This window comes from Perkinsus marinus (assembly GCF_000006405.1).
Source record: "Perkinsus marinus ATCC 50983 genomic scaffold scf_1104296970664, whole genome shotgun sequence".
Taxonomy (NCBI): Eukaryota; Perkinsozoa; order Perkinsida; family Perkinsidae; genus Perkinsus; species Perkinsus marinus.
This window is the reverse complement of record NW_003202385.1, coordinates 343,743-362,780: the sequence shown is the minus strand read 5'-3', so window position 1 is coordinate 362,780 and position 19,038 is coordinate 343,743. Positions and strand designations below refer to the sequence as shown.

The window sequence follows — 19,038 nt, the reverse complement described above, 5'->3', positions numbered from 1 at the left end:
CGTGAGCAGTGAGTAGAATTTATCGGATACGTTGTTGATTTATCAGTTATAGTCTGTCAAATTAAGAGACTCATTGGCAGTGTCGGTTCGGTCTGTAACGGTCTTCGTTACAAACCGATGTTTCTTACTAATCTCGAAGTTGCGGACCGATCGAAGCGAGAGGAGGCAATTTCGTGTTGTGTATGCGTGCATGCAGGATCTTCATCCTGAGTCGGGATATCTCGAAACCTTATACGATTGCTAGTTGAGCCAGAATCCCCGATGTGATATTAACACAAAACACTGCTCAGAAGTGATATCATCTTTGATTATACGGTGTGTCTCACGCCTGTGAAAAACTCCATTATTCGTACACGGTGAGATCCATGGCTACCATTGACGATGGTCCTCTGGCCTACAATCGGAATTCCTCAGTATCGGGGACTATTGCAAACACCATACGTACCAAAGCGCCAGCAGTTATCTCTGCAACAGTTGATAGTCCGCCCTGGAGCACATGGAGTACCATCCGCTTGTTAGTCATATGCTCTGCCACAGCGCTTGATACGAGCACGAGCATGACGTCGATGCCTGAATAAGTCTCTGAATATGCCTCATACTGCATGCATATATGCGGCTTTTATGCATGTAAGGAGCATTCATACACGGACGTCTATGACGCAATAGATTTCACAAGCGCTTTCTAGGCAAAGTGGCGCTGGCTTAGTCAGCCTGCCAGGTTGAGCCTGGCTACCTGGGCGCAGCTGATATCCCTGAACTGTGTTGTTATGGTGCTCCTTGCTCAAGCATGTTACCTATCGAGGATAGCAATCCCTCTTAGCTCCAGACCGCGAGATCTCATCATAGCGGGATGACAATCCAGCATTACAACTCGCTGACAGAACACTCGAGATGATAGAAGAAGCATACTGGAAGTGTTCAGACACAAGGAAGTTCAGTGATATGATCTCACGGCGAAAGCTCCCTTTTCTGGTAATCCTTTCCTGTAAGAGAGCACCACTTTGGACCTCCCAACATGTGCTAGAAACATCCCTCTCATCGGGGAACCGGAAACCTCATCAACCGCTCCCGTGAGCAATAGAGCGAGTGACACGCTAATATCTATCAGAAACGACAGGGAAAATTCTCAAAGCTTGCCCCCGACTTTCGCAATCTTCTGCTTGCTCTAGTGCTTCCCGGAGTATTTCTTCAGGTGACTCACGTACTGCAGTGACAGGCTCAGAGTTAAATACACCTACGACCGCTGCGAGTGAGCGTCAAGATTGTCATCTCTGCCTGACCGATGATCTTGCTCATGACCAACTGCACCTCGGAGCTCTTGGACCCTCCATCAACCAGCCCAAGTAGGACTGTGTTGTCCGTCGACGGACTCCGACAAACGAACACAGATGTTTTCTCGGGTATTGGACAAGACACCGCAATACCGTTTCTGAAGTGACCTGTTTACGCCGCGTGGGTGGTGATATCATGCCCGGACCTCTCGAGCCACTGAGTCGAATATGACAAGTCGACTAACACGAGGCTCGCGTCTTCTTCTGCCAGACTCGCCGCTCCCGCCTCTCCCGAGAGACTCGCTGTAGTTGACGCTAAAAGATTCTCTGCATTTTCGACCTATAGGAAAGTCGAAGTCTGTCAGCGACAGCTTCCCCATATCGAGATGAATGCGCATTCGACTATATAGTCACGTCGCGGATAGCCGACCTGTTCCATAAGCATTTGATGAACATCTACGCCTTGCGTTCGAAACCGATCAACGATCCTCGGTGCTGATGGTCTTGAACGAGACTAAACGAGCCATTTGGACCTCGAAAATTGCGATGGAGCCTCACTCGCGCCATATGCTCGGCGTGATCGATCTGGTGTATTTTCTGACGCAATGTGCGGAGCTCCTTCTCGAGCAATAGGTTGCGTGATCTCATTTGGCGGAGTTCCTCATGACTGGATGACTAAGAAGAAGAATTCTGATTGCTCAGCGGCATCTACTGGCCCTCACCAATTTCTTAGAGAGTTTATCGTTGCGGTTTTTAAGCTCCGCTATCTGCTTCTGTTGATTCAAAGAGGTCCTCACAGATGCACCAACAGATACTGAATGAGAATGCTGAACCATTAAGCATCAGAGCACTAGTCTAAGACGCATACTATGTCGAACATTGTCATTGAAAAACTCCCTCACATTCAAGATCGCAATCCAAACTGACTTCACAATACGTAGCCGAGAGATACCTCTATTGGCAACTCTAGGTGATTGCTCCCGACTTCTGGCAATGTTAGGCTTCGATGGCGACGCGGGACAGCTGCATTTCTTGGAACGAGGTGAATGAGAAGTCAGGGATGCCACCGAACTGAGGAATCGATATTGCATCTATTAATGTATCATAACAAACCCAGGGACTGACTCTGCACTCTGGTGGTCACTGCGTATTAAGCTCTGTAGTAATGCCGTTCTAGCACTCTCCTCGGCCACGTGACGAATCCGTCGTAACTATGACACTATCAATGTATATAATTCGTCGATAAATCCACACACCAAATCATCATCCATCCTCGGAGGCCTTGTTACTCGGTTCTCCGGCTTCTCAGCAGTGTCATTGGGCTCCGGGACCTACCTCGTCAAATTGAGATGACATCACCACACACGCAGAGAGAAGAAGTCGCTCGCTCTCTTTTTTGCGATTGTGATGTTGATGACTTGGCCTGCCTTCAGCTCCGGTGATTTGGTCTCAACCTTCGGAGACCTTTTCGGGTCGGCGTTCGAGTGACTCTGCGAGACCGGCACGGGTTGACTTATCTGTGCAGGGCTCATCGGGAAGAATAGGTGAAAGCAATCGCATAATATCACGACATTACCTGTCGTGAAACTACAGGTTGAGCCCCTTTTCTCATCGGCGGCGGTGTGAACGATCGAACGGCGCTCGAACCAGGACCGAATAACGGCAGGAGATGGTCGTTAGAGAGCCTCTTGCCAGTGGGAGTGAGGCTCCTCACATTTGTTCTGATAGGACAGCGATATATACGAAATAAATCTACCACGGATGCAGCATGAAACTTCGTGGAGAAATCATCCGAACGTCTCGTTCACCTCGAGGGCTCACCCCGGTGTGGTTTGCAGTTGAGGCGCAGTCCGCAAACCTTTGAAGCCTGGTGATTGCTGTGCGGAATAACCTTGGGAGAAATGCTGGAGATTCTGGAATTGGACCGTCGGCAGCATGTTAGTGTTAGATCAAAGCTGAATCGAGGGTCCGCACGGGGCGAAAAACCCTATCGAGACTCTCTATTAGAGAGTGATCATGTTATTGATGCATGCTCAGCATGTCATGCTGTTACGATCTAAAAGTAGCGAGCAAGTGTGATAGACTTCCTGAAAGCAACCTTGATAAAACCGTAGCCATACTAAACCAATATCTACAGAACTTTCTTTATACAGGGTAATCTTCGAACGAACGTTGAGGGGCAATCACTCTCACCGCTCAAGGGTTCTCGAGGGGGAAGGAGACACCGTTTGGGAAGTGCGGAGAGCATTCATCTGAGTTCCTAACTGTATGCGCCCGATGTTAGCCGAGTCTCTGAGGACGCGCGTCCCCCAGTGCTATTTCAAGTAAATGATTGTAGAAGTGAGCTGATTCCTCCGCCGAAACCAGGAATGCTTTTCGCGAAGTGAGTCTTTGGATCCTTGGTTCCAGATACATTACGCGCAATATGAAGGCCCCGGTATGTGTAGCAGATCCAACTTCTCAAATACTGCTCACATCAGCCTAGAATTTTGCATAGCAACTCTGCGAACATGTTAATATTGTTCGAATGCACGTGCACAATGGCAAATCAAGAGTGAATTTCACTTGTTAACCGATGGACCACCTCCGACCGTATTTCACTGGGTGATCCACTGAGTACACACGTCCACGTTCATTCCATGACACGCGACGGTATTGAACACGACATCGCGAGAGACTCAAACACAAGGGTTCAGAGGAATGAATGACCGACCCGTGCTCTCAGCAGCTTAGCATTGACGGTCAACCATAGGGTGGACGACGAGGCGATACTCTGATGCCTCATCGCGCCATGTACTTGAGATTCAACGTGCTTTTGCGTCGCTATGGTATTGTTGTCATCGAGAGCGTGGAGAGCGTCGCGAGCGTGCTGAAATACAGCATCCCGTTATGCCAGCATGATAATCAGTGTCACTGCGCCGAGACAGTCAATGCTGGGGAGCGATCGCTCTCACAATAGCAGTATTGATGCGATGAGCTGTACGAATGAACAGTGGAATGTCCATCACCATATCAGCGTCCTCGGCATGCCTTCGAACCTCCTGAGCTGAGTCGACAGCTAACCGACATGCCTTCGAAGCGATAGCTTCCGGTGATGTGGAATAGTGTTGTTGCATCGCTAGACTGTCAGCAACTTCTCGCATCGCAAATCTGCATTCCGATCCGAGCAGTCACAATAACCCTCTCATACTCTCTACCTTATTCCGCTTTTGGCGTACATTGCTTGTAGCACCTTTTGTTCAATTCCTTTCGCGCGAATACCAATTTTCGCAAACTCGGCTGCATGACGCAGCGCCGATTCTGCCTGAAAGTTCTCCGTCATCAACGTCTACATGCGAATTTTTTACTTTCTCAAGTTGCTTCGCTGGCATACCATCCTCGACTGCAATTTTGCGAGCATGCATAACGCTATCAGCGATTGTGGTTTGCTCAGCGATTGTCGTCGCTGGTTTATGCGCTAGAATCATTGCCTACGGGTGATTCGGTTTGCCTAGTCTTACTATTGCACAAGATATACACAAGCACAAATGGGTCAACTCACGTCTGCTACTGCCCGAGAGTGCTCGGCTGCTTGTGCAAAATGCCGACTATGCACCAATGCGTTGAGCATCTGGTCACCGAAGTCAGTATCCTCCAGAGTTGCTGAAAACATTATATTGTTTTCACCAGCTTAGCTTCGGTGAAGAAGGGAGTCATTGAACTATGCTTCAATGTAGACTCCAAGGTCAGTGTGCAACGTTCGCGAGCAGTGTAGCCAACTCTCGCATGGCCGCGACTATTTTCTCGTTATTATGTCAGCGGGTCTTGCGAAATAGCATGAGGACGGAACTTACGAGCAAGACTTCGTGACGAGTCCTGTGTGTTGGTTAGATTCGCAGCAACAGAAGACTCTGATATGGAACCCCGAACCATGTGAAGCATCTAAGAGAAACTCCAGAAGGTGATAGAGGACAGGGCATAGCATTAGAGTGCGAGCAAAGATAGCAAGGTGGGAAGCCCCACTCTGTCTGCCAAATCTCGACTTCGATCGAGCAAGTTTGCAATCGAGTCCAATCTGTCAAACTCGTAGTTCTTCAGATGGCTCAGGTCATCAGCTGCCCTATTCGCGTCCCTGACTACAAACGACCCGTTTTGACGGCGGGAAATCTCCGACAACAGCACGGAACACTGCCGATATAAAACTGGATTTTCGTTGCTTGTGTACACTACATGCGTTGCTGTTTTTGTAGGTATAAATACAATTCACGCGCCCACCTGTGAGCTGTAGACTATGATTGATCCCGCTTGGGTGCATGCCACTCTCGGCTCGAGAGGCGTCTTGCCGAGCTTCGAGTAACTTGCGTTCAACAATACCGAAAAGTTTGCATTTTGCTGACAAGGAGATTGGATACTGCTAGAAATGGTAAGCCACACGAATTGGCGACAGAACGAGAATTTGGTAACAGAACTAAAATAGACTTCGATTCGCTGCTTCTGCTTCCGAACGCCACCAAACTCACTTGCCATGTAATTATCCAACAAACGAGTCAATGTTCGTGTCAAGGCCTCTTCTTCATTAGCTGCTGCAGCAGCCTCGTCCGCCAGCTGTAGACTATGCGAGCCCGCCTTGTAAGCGTGGTGTCTAGGCTTATGAAAGTCTATGAATCACACGACGGTATACATACATCGCACTAGCTCTAGCGGATGCTGTCGATACCCAAGCAGCATCTCGGAAGCCAACACCTTTTCCCAAGTCCTGTCGCTAACTAGCTGCTAGGCCAGACGAAACCTCCAGGTCCTCACCGTAATATCAAAAGCTGAGCATTTATCATCGTGTGGCTGATGCAGGGTTGTGGGGAAATGCGCAGATGCAGTCATAGCAAAGAACAGTATCCGGAAGCAATGTGACCAATTGCATGTGCTTTATATGCCAAAAACAGTACTCAGCTGATATTAAGCTGAGTATTCAGCCATCACCTTCGATACGGTCTTATCCACTCAGCTGGCGGACCCCTTGTCTCGATTCCGGCCCGAGTAGTATTCACTGAATACTATTCACTAACTGCGTTGTACACGTCAAGAACCGCTTGCTCCCTGTCTGCCACGTGGCGTTCCTAACGCCGCTCATGGATACAGGCAGGGCTCACAATGTAAGACAGCCGTCAATGGTTGTGAATTATTCTCAGTGAATAGCTACGCATCACCGTAGCTATTCCCGATCTAGACTCCTGTTACGAGTCTTAGTTGCAAGGTGATGAGGAACAAAGACCAATGAACGACGAATATCATACTTTTCCCGATTTGCAAGTCGCAGACTGCGACCCTAACGACCCTAAGTGTTCGGGCCTCAGACTACCCATTTTGCTAGCCTCGCTGCATCGTGTCACGAGTATCGTGTACATCATTGTCTCGAATGCTCCCTATGTATTCTTATTTTCATCCATAGATGGCGTGGTTATCTAATATTATCATCAGCTATTTCTGTCTCGAATCAATTCCCTTTCTCTGAGTCATCTGGTAAGGATGACAACTTCGTCAGTTTGCTGTGATTTGTGCGTGAAGATGACGTACAAGGTTGTGCGCAAGTTGGCCTGCACACGTGAATTGATCGATTTTCCCGTAGCTAAGAACCAGACCAACCGCTCAAAAAGTATTATTTCTTTCACATCATATCGGCTATAAGTGTGAGTCGCACAAAATCCCCAGAACTCGTCATTCAATAGACTTTCGCTTTATCGCTCGCCCTACTCGTGCTCCGTGACGCCGCGCGTGACGTGACGCGAGGGATTGAGCCATTATGTGCTCGCGTCACGCGCACGCGCACACGAGTCGCGTGCCTGCGATGCGCAGCAAATTTACGAGGAAAAGTCTCGTGGATTCGTGAACCGTACTCACATGTGGTTTAATCTAGGTCACGTGAGCTGTACTATATGCTTCTAGTGTGGTGTAACACCACTGGTGTTACGAAAAGTCGCTTTGCCTGGTTGACTAAACCTTCATAGATTTGCATTCAATAGTTGCGGATAGACAACACTCCCTCTCGTAATAGAGCATAGCTAGTTGGGTATGACTGTTTGTTGGTTGGTGATGTCGTTGGTTTATAGTTGATAAGTTAGCCACATCAGGTTGTTTGTGAGAATATTCGCCAAGCCGACTGTGGACAGCATCGAATGATGGCGACTTCTGTTTCCTTTTTATCAGAGATTCAGGCTCGCTTAGTTCCCGTCCATGAGATCCGCCGTAGCTGCACTCACAGTCTTCTGCTTATCAGCTTTGTCCAGCTCGGGCACCGAAGGAAAGCTAGTTGGAACATATGCTTATGATGGGGATACACTTGGAGAAAAATTGGTGATAAAATACGCCTTCACTTCTGAGGAAGTCAACATCACCTTTTCCTGCAATTCGGGGAAGAACTCTACCTACTTATTCTCTTACCTAGAACAGGGACCTAACGAAGGGATATTGAATATGGGGGAGGAACGCTCGAAGTACATCGTGTTTCGTAATGACTTCGAAGCTAAGTGCCCCAAATGGGGCCAAGATGTGGAGATGGGCGACTTGGCGTCTTTCTGGTCTACAGAGACGGGGATTGTTGTTGTAGCCCTACACCCGGAAAACTTGCATCTGAAATTCATCTGAAGATCAGTATGTACTTCCGGAGATAATTTCTATGACTTTCTTATACCTTTATGACGCTTTCCGGTGATGAAGACTTGCGAGTTGGTTGAAGGACCAGCATCCTGGACGCTTTACAGATGAGATGATCGATCATTGAATGTTAGCTATGACCAGTAAGTTTATTATGAACCGTTTATTAGTCGCGCTGTGACCCATTTGTTATGTTCGTCAATCTCCCGTGAACTCACGTCGTCGCTGTCGTTCTTCGTATCAACTGGTACTTGAACCGATAAAGAGTCCTCGCTATCATGAACAACTGATCAACCGTTGAACAGCCCGAACCTACAGATACTTTTGCCATAGTAACACAACCTCAGGTTGTGTTACTGTGCTCCTCACTTTAACCTCGCCCAATAAATTGACCTATCAAGTAAAGTATCGTTGCACACTTTCCCGCCGTCGATGTCCCGGGCGGACAAATATCTCATGAAAGCGCAGAAACGCCAACGTCCAATGCACTAGTATCGACAAGCCCAGACATCGACGGCTTCCTTATTCACTATGCTGACCTTGAGACTCATTTTTTGTTAATCGACTATACATATAGAAAACATTCCAGGGTTGTTATCTAAGCATGTTGTGTAGTTTGTTCGATGAAAAACGTTAGCTATTTGTCAAGGCAGTTAGCTAACACATGGTTAGAAGAATCGAGTAGTAGCTAACATGCTGAAGGACCATCAACCTGTCCCTCTGCTTGTTCTGCTGACAGCTGCTCTCGAGCAGTAGCGATGACATCAAGCCCCGATAATCAGGACTTGATAACCGAATTACAAGTTATAGAATGCAGTTGTCAGCGATGGGCTATCTTTCCCGAACCGCCCATGTTGACCGCGGTATTACCATGCTAGTTGTGCACATGCTGCACCTACTAAGCAATGATCTGTCGCTTAACAGCTGCGCAGGGCAACATAGACCTCCCCAATCCACTACCCAACTCATGAGTCAACAGTCGTGACTGGAGTTTTAGCGTTTATGAAGAGTAGTGCCGAGGATACAAATACCTTCATTCCTTTATTAGCAATCTAAGAACTTAGACACTGCCAAAATTTGCATTGTCTTCGTGCGCAGTTCTATCTCCCAGTTGCGGAGCGAGCGAAGCGAGGGGAGCATATACCGCAACAACAGGCACTTTCGCGTTGTGCGTGCGTGCGTGCGCGACGAGTTATTTTGACTGAACTACCGACCGTCCGAGGGCATCAGATGAATCAAACGAGTCCTCTATGACCGGAGGTTTGCAGAAAAAATGTAAAGCTCGACTACTCCCACAGCTTCAAGAAATGAGTTTGGTGCACGAGTTTGGTGCACGATTCGAGATGTATTGACTATCAAATGGCCATGACGATCGCAATTGAATATCACTTTTGATTATCGCACCTCCACAACGATCTGCACAAGATATACACCAGCCCAAATGGGTCAACTCACGTCTGCTACTGCCCGAGAGTGCTCGGCTGTTCGTTCTAAATGCCGGCTATGCACCAATGCGTTGAGCATCTGGTCACCGAAGCCAGTATCCTTCAGAGTTGCTGAAAATATCATATTGTTTTCACCAGCTTAGCTTCGGTAAAGAAGGGAGTCATTGAACTATGCTCCAATGTAGACTCCAAGGTCAGTGTGCAACGTCCACAGGCAGTGTAGTCAACTCTCGGATGGCCGCGACTATTTTCTCGTTATTACGTCAGTGGGTCTTGCGAAATAGCATGAGGACGGAACTTACGAGCAAGGCTTCGTGACGAATCCTGTGTCTTGGCTAGATTCGCAGCAACAGAAGACTCTGATATAGAACCCCGAACCATGTGAAGCATCTAAGAGAGACTCCAGCAGGCGGCGGAGGACGGGCCATAGCATTAGAGTGCGAGGAAAGGTAGAAGATGGGAAGCCCCACTCTGTCTGCCAAATCTCGACTTCGATCGAGCAAGTTTGCAATCGAGTCCAATCTGTCAAACTCGTAGTTCTTCAGATGGCTCAGGTCGTCAGCAGCTCTATTCGCGTCCCTGACTACAAACGACCCGTTTTGACGGCGGGAAATCCCCGACAACAGCACGGTCCGTGCTGCACGGAACACTGCCGATATGATACTGGATTTTCGTTGCTTATGTACACTACATGCGTTGTTGTTTTTGTAGGTATAAATACAATTCACGCGCCCACCTGTGAGCTGTAGACTATGATTTATCCCGCTTGGGTGCATGCCACTCTCAGCTCGAGAGGCGTCTTGCCGGGCCTCGAGTAACTTGTGTTCAACAATACCGAAAAGTTTGCATTTTGCTGACAAGGAGATTGAATACTGCTAGAAATGGTAAGCCACACGAATTGGCGACAGAACGAGAATTTGGTAACAGAACTAGAATAGACTTCGATTCGCTGCTTCTGCTTCCGAACGCCACCAAACTCACTTGCCATGTAATTATCCAACAAACGAGTCAATGTTCGCGTCAAGGCCTCTTCTTCATTAGCTGCTGCAGCAGTCTCGTCCGCCAGCTGTAGACTATGCGAGCCCGCCTTGTAAGCGTGGTGTCTAGGCTTATGAAAGTCTATGAATCACACGACGGTATACATACATCGCACTAGCTCTAGCGGATGCCGTCGATACCCAAGCAGCATCTCGGAAGCCAACACCTTTTCCCAAGTCCTGTTGCTAACTAGCTGCTAGGCCAGACGAAACCTCCCGGTCCTCACCGTAATATCGAAAGCTGAGCATTTATCATCGTGTGGCTGATGCAGGGTTGTGGGGAAATGCGCAGATGCAGTCATAACAAAGAACAGTATCCAATGTGACCAGCAATGTGACCAATTGCATGGATAGGAAAGTGCTTTATGCTTCCAGGCAAAATCAAAACTATTGACTCACCGAGTCGCCCCATTCCAATCTTGGATCACAGCATGAAGTGTCATAATATTCGTATGTTTGACTAACATCGGGAGTGGGCGGCTACGAACAGTAGTGCTTTACCTAAGTCCGCTAACCGCACTACTTTTGCGTTTCACTGTTCGTCATTTTGCCTTTGATATACTTCTTAAATGCGGACGATGTATTGACGGAAGCAACAAACCCAAAATGGTGGACAGAAACACACCTTTCCATGCTGACGCCAATCTACTTAGGCAAATTATGGGGCGTCAAGGGATGGTAGGCCATCAGCCTGTCGACCGCGGGAACTCTCGGCTCCTTGTCAATCTTGTAAATGCCCCACCTAAAACGTCGTCCCCTCCAAGAACATTCCGCGCCTCAGACTTATCCATTACTTCACTTTCATCCGTTGCAGCTTCTTCTTGAGAGCTCTCTTACGTCGCTCGTCGTATGCGTACAGTAACTGCCTGCGGTTTTGCTCGGCCTTCCCTTCTCGCGACATACGCTGATGTATTTGATAAGGTCCTGCCCAGACGTACCTGAGGCAGTGACATCTGACCATGGAAGTAAACGAGTCCGTGCTGCTCACGGAGGTAGGCCGGCTTCTAGCCTCATCATATTGTATCTCCGTCTCAGTAAAGCTAGTTCCCTTCCTAGTCGCGGCTCCAGACTCATTACACCTACAACCATTGGCAACAATGCAAGTGATATATATTCGTTTCCATCAGCTGAACCTATGAACTCCCCAACCTGATACGAAAGTTCACATACGAATTCGGGTAGATGCGTACAGACACGTAGAAGTAATTTCATATTGTCACCAACCAGTGTTGGAGTATACGTCCGCTCTCATCAGTTCAGGAGCTCCTTCAATAAATATACAACTTTACATACGAAGTCGGACTGACTGTATGCATATTTTCCAACACTGTCACCAACACATGAAGATAACCGTGTACGCATTTGCCCACACGGCTCGATACACCACTCAGTGTTTACGGCCCAAGAAGTACCGAATTTCTGAGGTATAGCTTGCCATCGAACTTGGTATCCTTCCGAGTACATATGGCGCTTATAGTACCACCATTGGTATCTGATATCTACTGTATGAGAGTTCGACACTGGATAAGGAGATGTGGGAGTGGCGTCAGTTTCCCACCTGTAGTTTCTATTCCGTGGCCGCCTATCAAGCCTGTCGCGTTCATAAGAACCGATTGACTTTACTACTCGTACGTCGAGCAATCGTGGAGAATACCGAGGAAACTGCAATTTGAAAAATGCGCTGAGGCGACCCAGTTCATAGACTATGACAAGTCAACGAAATCGTTACTGTTTGCTCCACTGTGATGCCATCATAAGAGTTCTTCAGTGTGAAAGTACTGTCTAGCAGCTTATTAGCCGTTCGTATGACGTAACCCTGAGACAGGTAGGAAGAACGTAGGGAGGAAAGACATTGAATAGATAGGAGTTGGAGATCCTTTCGAACTATAGAGTTGGGAATCCAATCGAAAACCTCTGCCCAAGCTCATCATAATCAAGAGAGTTCAATCGTCAATACTACCTGAAAGGTCCCAAACGTTTTCTTGCTCCGACTTATCTCATACCGAACTTCAACCAAATCTCCAAGGTTCATCCTAGGCATCTGGACGATGGTCCCCGGAAATGACGACAAATGTAATGCTTTTTACTGTGAAGGTTCGTTTCTTCTTCATCTCATTGATCTCCTTCAGCTTCAAGTGCTCCATTAATGTTTTACAATACCTGTAAAGAAAGGCGTCGAGATTAGTCCCAACACTCTGATGTGACTCGGGAGTAATGGGCTCTTGTTTGACATTAGGTGGCCAGTTCTTGGAGGTCACGGGATTGTCGATGGTGAAGACTTTCTGAGATGCTTCGGAGGGTCTGGCCCGAGTACCTACGTACCATGCAGCCCCTGTCATGTAGAGAGCCTCATAAGCATGCATTACGCATAGCCCTGGCAGAATTGAAGAGACTGCGTAGTCGATGCCGACTGGACGCTTCTGTTTGAATCAACATCAGATGAGCCTTGAGATGAGCTGATATCGAGTTCTTGACGTAAAATCTAATGCTCCTTAAATTTCCGGGAGGGACTGCGGATTACCCCGTCACTAAATTGGATCAGTGTGGAACTACAGTGACGACACGATCGAAAAAGATCAGCGCAGGTTGTATCGCGCTCGCCCGAATATAGATAGTTAATTGCGTATCCTACACGAAAAAGGTAGTTCAGCACCGACCGTAAAGTCGTAGGGCCTTTTCGTAACCGTAAAACTGCTTATGTTACGCATATCGTAAAGTAAACCGTGAAAAAACGTTACGCTGTCCATCTATAAGCCCTGCCTTATCCATCCCCAGGGCACCAGCAATACGGTGAAGGACTTGGCAAGAACAACAATCCGCTTCTAACAGTTTCTCAGCCTTCTCCAGTTTAGACCGTGGATTGCAATCGATCACCAGCCCCCTCTGGTCGTAAGAGAGCAAGACGCCAAGCACTGGCATGGACTATCGAATGTATGGGTGCAGAGACGCCACATGGGATTGTACGGATGGATGGACGAGTATAGCAAATTTCAAGACAGAGATTGTACATCCACACAGCGATAGGTGAGATAATAATATCGATAGTCAGAACACAATTTTGCATGCATCTTCCATTGAGATGTGTAACAACAGATCATCAACAAAGTGTGCTATACCACTCGCCACGACATCGTATATTATACGATGTCGTGGCGAGTTAACGTTATTAACGTTGACGTACGGAATGATCGGATTTGTCCTCCGCGGGAAGACTCGAGGGATTCTGGATCGAACAGGCATCCGAAGCATACTCGGTGTGCTAGGTATCGCTTGCCGTTGCCATAGTGCAAGGCAAATCCTGGTAAGCAATCCTCATGACTATAGGCACCACCATCCCGCGGATCGGCTGATCCGGAATATAGATGGGCAGAATCATGTTACGGACCGTTACGACTCACTTTTACGGTTACGCTTCAAATCCCTATCGTAAAGTTACGGTGCTGTAAGCTACAGGCTGTAACGAGTCTGACGAAGAGGCAGAGGACAAATCGAGGATTGATCATTCAAGTGGCCTGAATCTATTTCATGTGAATGCGCATCCGTAGACCCGGCCGGCTTGGCAGTTGCGGACCAGCCTGGAAGTAAGACGGACGGAATTTGCAAGGGGGACGAGGGTGAATGCGAAACCAAATGTTACTCTCTCAGCGGTTCGTTTGAATCCGAGCTACAAGCAATGAGTTTAACAACTATTTGAGCCACCGTGGAGTGCAATGCAGCGAATGTGTTTCCGCCACAATTATAAAAAAGCAGTTCAGCGCCACTCGTATAGTCGTAAGGCCTTTCCGTAACCGTAAACTGCTTACGTTACGCACTCCGTGTCGTAAACCGTTGTGAGAGTTTGACCGGGCTCCGCTTCATGAACGCGACTCACAGAAGATGCTATTAAGTCTCGAGGTTAATAACTAACTACTAAGGCATAAATCTGATGGCGATAGAGTCTATCACGACTCAGACTTGGGTTATACGAGTAAAAGACTGGCCATTGCTCGGCGCGAGCAAAGCACGCGTGCACATGATTGCACGGAAGCACACTAAGCGGCACTTAGTAAGCGCCGAAGCGATCAGAAATAGACAAAGAGACAGGTGACGCATACAACCTGTCGGTGAGGCCCACTATCGGACCATCTATCAAACCACACTGTAAATAAACGTTACGTTTTTTTACGTTATCCCATCTATATTTGTTCGAAGTGTCAATCTTGCGTGCGTAATGTAAATCTTGGATGAGATATTGTCAATCTTGGACCCGATAAATCAAGGGTGTGCCAAAGTTGGATGCGTACTATCAAACTTGGACTCAATAAATCAAGGATGTGTCAGAGATAAATGCATATTGTCAAACTTGTACCTGACATTTCCCACTTGTGTCGAACATGAATACGTATTGCCATTTTTGGATGTGACACTGACTTGGTTGCCTGCACACTCATCAAACTTGCACGGCGAAAGGTGTACACCCCTCCACATGTTCTTACCATATCCGGTTTTTCGATTCGTGCACAGCCACCACAACGAGTATCATCTTGCGGCTCAGGGAGGTATGTACTTATGCTTTATCTGATATGACCTCCAGGTTTCAGGACCTAACTCCGTAGTTAGTGAGAAGTCGAAGACTGGTAAAAAGTTTTCTCCACATATTCTTAGCATACACGTGTTAAAATTGCGCCTTAAAATACCAACTTTTACTCGGGGAGTATATCTATAACTCCGCTCCTGATCTAATGCTATACATCAACAGAAAGAGAATCGTTCATAATGGTATCCCTCCATGTTTCACTCTCATCGGATCCACGACCTAGTTCAACAGGGAGGAGGGGTCGTTGCCCTCAGACTGACAATAATGTGAACACGCGCGTGCGTTAATCTCTTTGAGTCAGCGTGAGAAAAAATGAACAAGAATTCGGTCGTTCTATCCGTGATATCATTTCGGATCAAGTGAACTGAATTATGCGCTACTGGTTCCTAGCGCCTACCTCGAACGTTGTCGCATTTCGTGCTATAAAATCATCAATATCTGGTGGCAACAGCACCGTGATGACGCCAGTGGCGTCACGTCATGGTGTGGCATGACGTATCACGCCACAGGACTCATGTGACACGAGGGGGAAGAACAGCCGTTCTCTCCTTTGGGTACAGTTAGGAGTACGTATTAGCATCATCCGTAAGCCAAGGTTTATTTCTTGTAGTTAATATTCGATCTAAGATGATCATATACCATGCTCTGCTTTCCTCTCTATTATCAGGTGTAGTGGGATCTCTCATAAGGGTTCCTATATCATATGAGAAGGTGACGAGAGAGGCTGATGTGTATTTTCTGGTTGGAAAAGTAACACTCGGTAGCCAAAATGTCTATGGTCTTATTGACACCGGCGCCCCCCAGACGTTCTTCCTCTGGAAGCATTGGTATGAGAAGGGTCATCCAGGGAGGTGCAAGGACATCATCTTCGGTTGTTATGAATGCAGCCCTGAGCCTTGCAGGGAGGGAGAACTTTATACACTACATTTCGGAGATGGATCCGCAGTAAGGATCTTCAAGGAATCTGCAACGGCCCATTTCGGCCAAGCTGTCAGTGCCACTATTACATTCGGTCTGGTTGCTAAATACAAGTACGCTCCCAATGTGCCAGTCCCTCATGCCAGTTTCGGATTGGCACCACAAGATGATCCAAAATCATCATATGTCCCGATAATGGAACAACTTCTCTCACAGAAGCTTATCGAGAGTAATATCTTCTCGATGTACCTCAGGCATGATGGCACTAATAAAAGAGGGGAACTCCTGCTCGGTGGATCAGATCCTAGTATTTATCAAGGTCCGTTGGTCTATGTATCGGTCACTAAGCCCAGGTATGTTCGAGTTACCGGCTTCTCCATTGGAGGTGGAACGTATCCTGTAACGGTTGTGAACGATCGTGGTGACCTTGATACTGGAGCAGAGTGCATATTCATACCTATCCGTAGGTATACTCTTCCTACCCTCATAAAAGATCTTGAGGCTCGATCAAACGGTAAGGTGACGATTACCCAAAGGGGTCCTAAGCTCATCGTCAATTGTAATCAACGACAACGCCTTCCACCGATAAAATTCCTTCTAAAGGGCCTAGACGGTTCGGACGTCAAGCTGAGAATCCCCTCTGATGCATATGTGGATATTAGAACGGATGCTCAAGGGCGAGCTTTTTGTCGCATACTTCTTAATGTGTCTGATGATCCTGTATGGGGTATTGGACTCCCTAGCCTCATTGGACGTTATTTTTTGTATGATTGGAAGAATAATAAGATAGGTATTAGTGAACTCAAGTAGGAACACTCTTCGAGAGTGAAATAAAATGGACTATAGGGATGCGTATGACACGCATCCCTATATCATGTGCCGATACGCAGCGTATCGGCACATGCGCGAATTGCTTATTTCACATAGCAATCAGTCATTAATCTCTTCCGTTTTTCAATCATTCATTGACCCTCCCATCTTTCATTGTTGTGTTGCACCAGTGCGTCCAAATATTATCGAATTATGTTCATCTTGTGGGATAACGGATCGAGTATCCATTGCTCCTACACCTTTTCAGCGCCTGTTTGAAGCGCAGATTTTGAACGATGACAGAAGTAAGATGTACGATGTTCCGAGAACTGAACGCAATAGAGACAGGCATGACGCTCCAATGTTTCGCCACAACGTGAACAACCTTGGCATGCTGTTATGCAGTTGTGAGGCATCAGTCGAGATTATGAGCTCGTTTTCTTTTCTTGAGCCGCATGGATATACGATGAGGAGAAGATTTTGATCGAAGTTGGGCCTGAAAAGAACTGGGTCAAGTTAACGTTATGAGTTCCGAGCATAGAATGAATAGAAATTGTATGCTTGCAGGGAAAAACACATTGGGTGAATTAGGCATAGTTCAGTTCTCGGAACATCGTACATCTTACTTCTGTCATCGTTCAAAATCTGCGCTTCAAACAGGCGCTGAAAAAGTGTATAAGCTATGGAGACTCGATCCGTTATGGCACAAGATAAACATAATTCGATAATATTTGGACACACTGGTGCAACACAACAATGAAAGATGGGAGGGTCAATGAATGATTGAAAAACGGAAGAGATTAATGACTGATTGCTGTGTGGAATAAGCAATTCGCGCATGTGCCATACGCATCCCTATAGTCTATTTTATTTCAGTCTCGAAGAGTGTTTCTACTTGAGTTCACTAATACCTATCTTATTATTCTTCCAATCATACAAAAAATAACGTCCAATGAGGCTAGGGAGTCCAATAGCCCATAGAGGATAATCAGTCACATTAAGAAGTACGCGACAATAAGCTCGCCCTTGAGCATCCGTTCTAATATCCACATATGCATCAGAGGGGATTCTCAGCTTGACGTCCGAACCATCTAGACCCTTTAGAAGAAATTCCATCGGTGGAAGGTGTTGTCGTTGATTACAATTGACGATAAGCTTAGAACCCCTTTGGGTAATCGTCACCTTACTGCTTGATCGAACCTCAAGATCTTTAATAAGGGTAGGAAGAGTATACCTGTGCATAGGTATGAATATGCACTCTGCTCCAGTATCAAGGATACCATCATCATTCACAGCTATTACAGGATACGCGCTACCTCCAAGGGAGAAGCCAGTAACTCGGACAAACTTGTCTTCAGTAGTAACCGCTACATAGACCAACGGACTCTTATACATACTAGGATCCGATCCACCGAGAAGGAGTTCCCCTTTTTCATTAGTGCCATCATGCCTGAGGTAAATCGAGAAGATATCACTCTCGATAAGCTCCCGTGCGAGAAGTTGTTCTATTATCGGTATATATGGTGATTTTGGATCATCTTGTGGTGCCAATCCGAAACCAGCATGAGGGACTGGCACATTGGGACCGTACGTGTATTCAGCAAGCAGACCGAATGAAATAGTGGCACTGACAGCTGAGCCGAAATGGGCCGTTGCAGATTCCTCGAAGATCCGTACTTCGGATCCATCCCCGAAATCTAGTGTATAAGGTTTTCTCTCACTGCAAGGTTCAGGGCTGCATTCATAACAACCGAAGATGATGTCCTTGCACCTCCCTGGATGACCCTTCTCATACCAATGCCTCCAGAGGGAGAACGTCTCGGGGGCGCCGGTGTCAATAAGACCATAGACATTTTGGCTACCGAGTGTTACTTTTCCAACTAGAAAATACACATCAGCCTCTTTCGTAACCTTCTCATATGATATAGGAACCCTTATGAGAGATCCCACTACACTTGATAATAGGGAGAGAGGGAAAAGTAGAGAACGGAATATGTCCATCTCAGGTTGGAAATCAGCTACAAGACATAAATTCAGGTTCATGGATAATGCTATTACTTCTAACTGTACTGTAGTGTCTTCTTGATCAAGCCAATCACCACTGGTGAACATCTCAACATTGCCATCGGCACTAGATGATGAGTTAGTCATCAGGAGATGTTTACAACTCGCTATCGAAGTTCAAACATATCCCGATGCTACCGAAAGAAAAGATCCTCAGGAGTCTCCCTCATTCCGGAGCCCTTCTGCTCTACCAACATCGATCAACTCGCGTACTTCACGTAAAACGCTACGGATGGGCAAGATTCCGTACATTCCGACTGCTCAGATCGTCGCAGTCGCCTCCAGCGGTG

The 19,038-nt window shown here is 47.0% G+C and overlaps 3 protein-coding genes across 3 annotated transcripts; 1 reads left to right on the top strand and 2 right to left on the bottom strand.

The window, feature by feature from the left end:
- Positions 1-11,025: 11,025 nt before the first annotated feature.
- On the bottom strand, positions 11,026-12,743 carry Pmar_PMAR017154 (hypothetical protein; the record flags this gene model as incomplete). The annotated part of the gene is made up of 7 exons (XM_002767532.1): positions 11,026-11,122; positions 11,175-11,318; positions 11,369-11,529; positions 12,110-12,196; positions 12,341-12,421; positions 12,468-12,540; positions 12,703-12,743. The coding sequence occupies 7 exons, from the start codon at positions 12,741-12,743 to the stop codon at positions 11,026-11,028; spliced, it is 684 nt and encodes a 227-aa protein (XP_002767578.1).
- Positions 12,744-13,564: 821 nt separating this feature from the next.
- Pmar_PMAR017153 (Renin-2 precursor, putative) lies at positions 13,565-16,684 on the top strand (the record flags this gene model as incomplete). The annotated part of the gene is made up of 3 exons (XM_002767531.1): positions 13,565-13,634; positions 13,926-13,961; positions 15,624-16,684. The coding sequence occupies 3 exons, from the start codon at positions 13,565-13,567 to the stop codon at positions 16,682-16,684; spliced, it is 1,167 nt and encodes a 388-aa protein (XP_002767577.1).
- Positions 16,685-17,575: 891 nt separating this feature from the next.
- Pmar_PMAR017152 (Gastricsin precursor, putative) lies at positions 17,576-18,835 on the bottom strand (the record flags this gene model as incomplete). Its single annotated transcript, XM_002767530.1, has 1 exon — positions 17,576-18,835. One exon carries the CDS (start codon positions 18,833-18,835, stop codon positions 17,576-17,578), a length of 1,260 nt encoding a protein of 419 aa, XP_002767576.1.
- Positions 18,836-19,038: the final 203 nt, after the last annotated feature.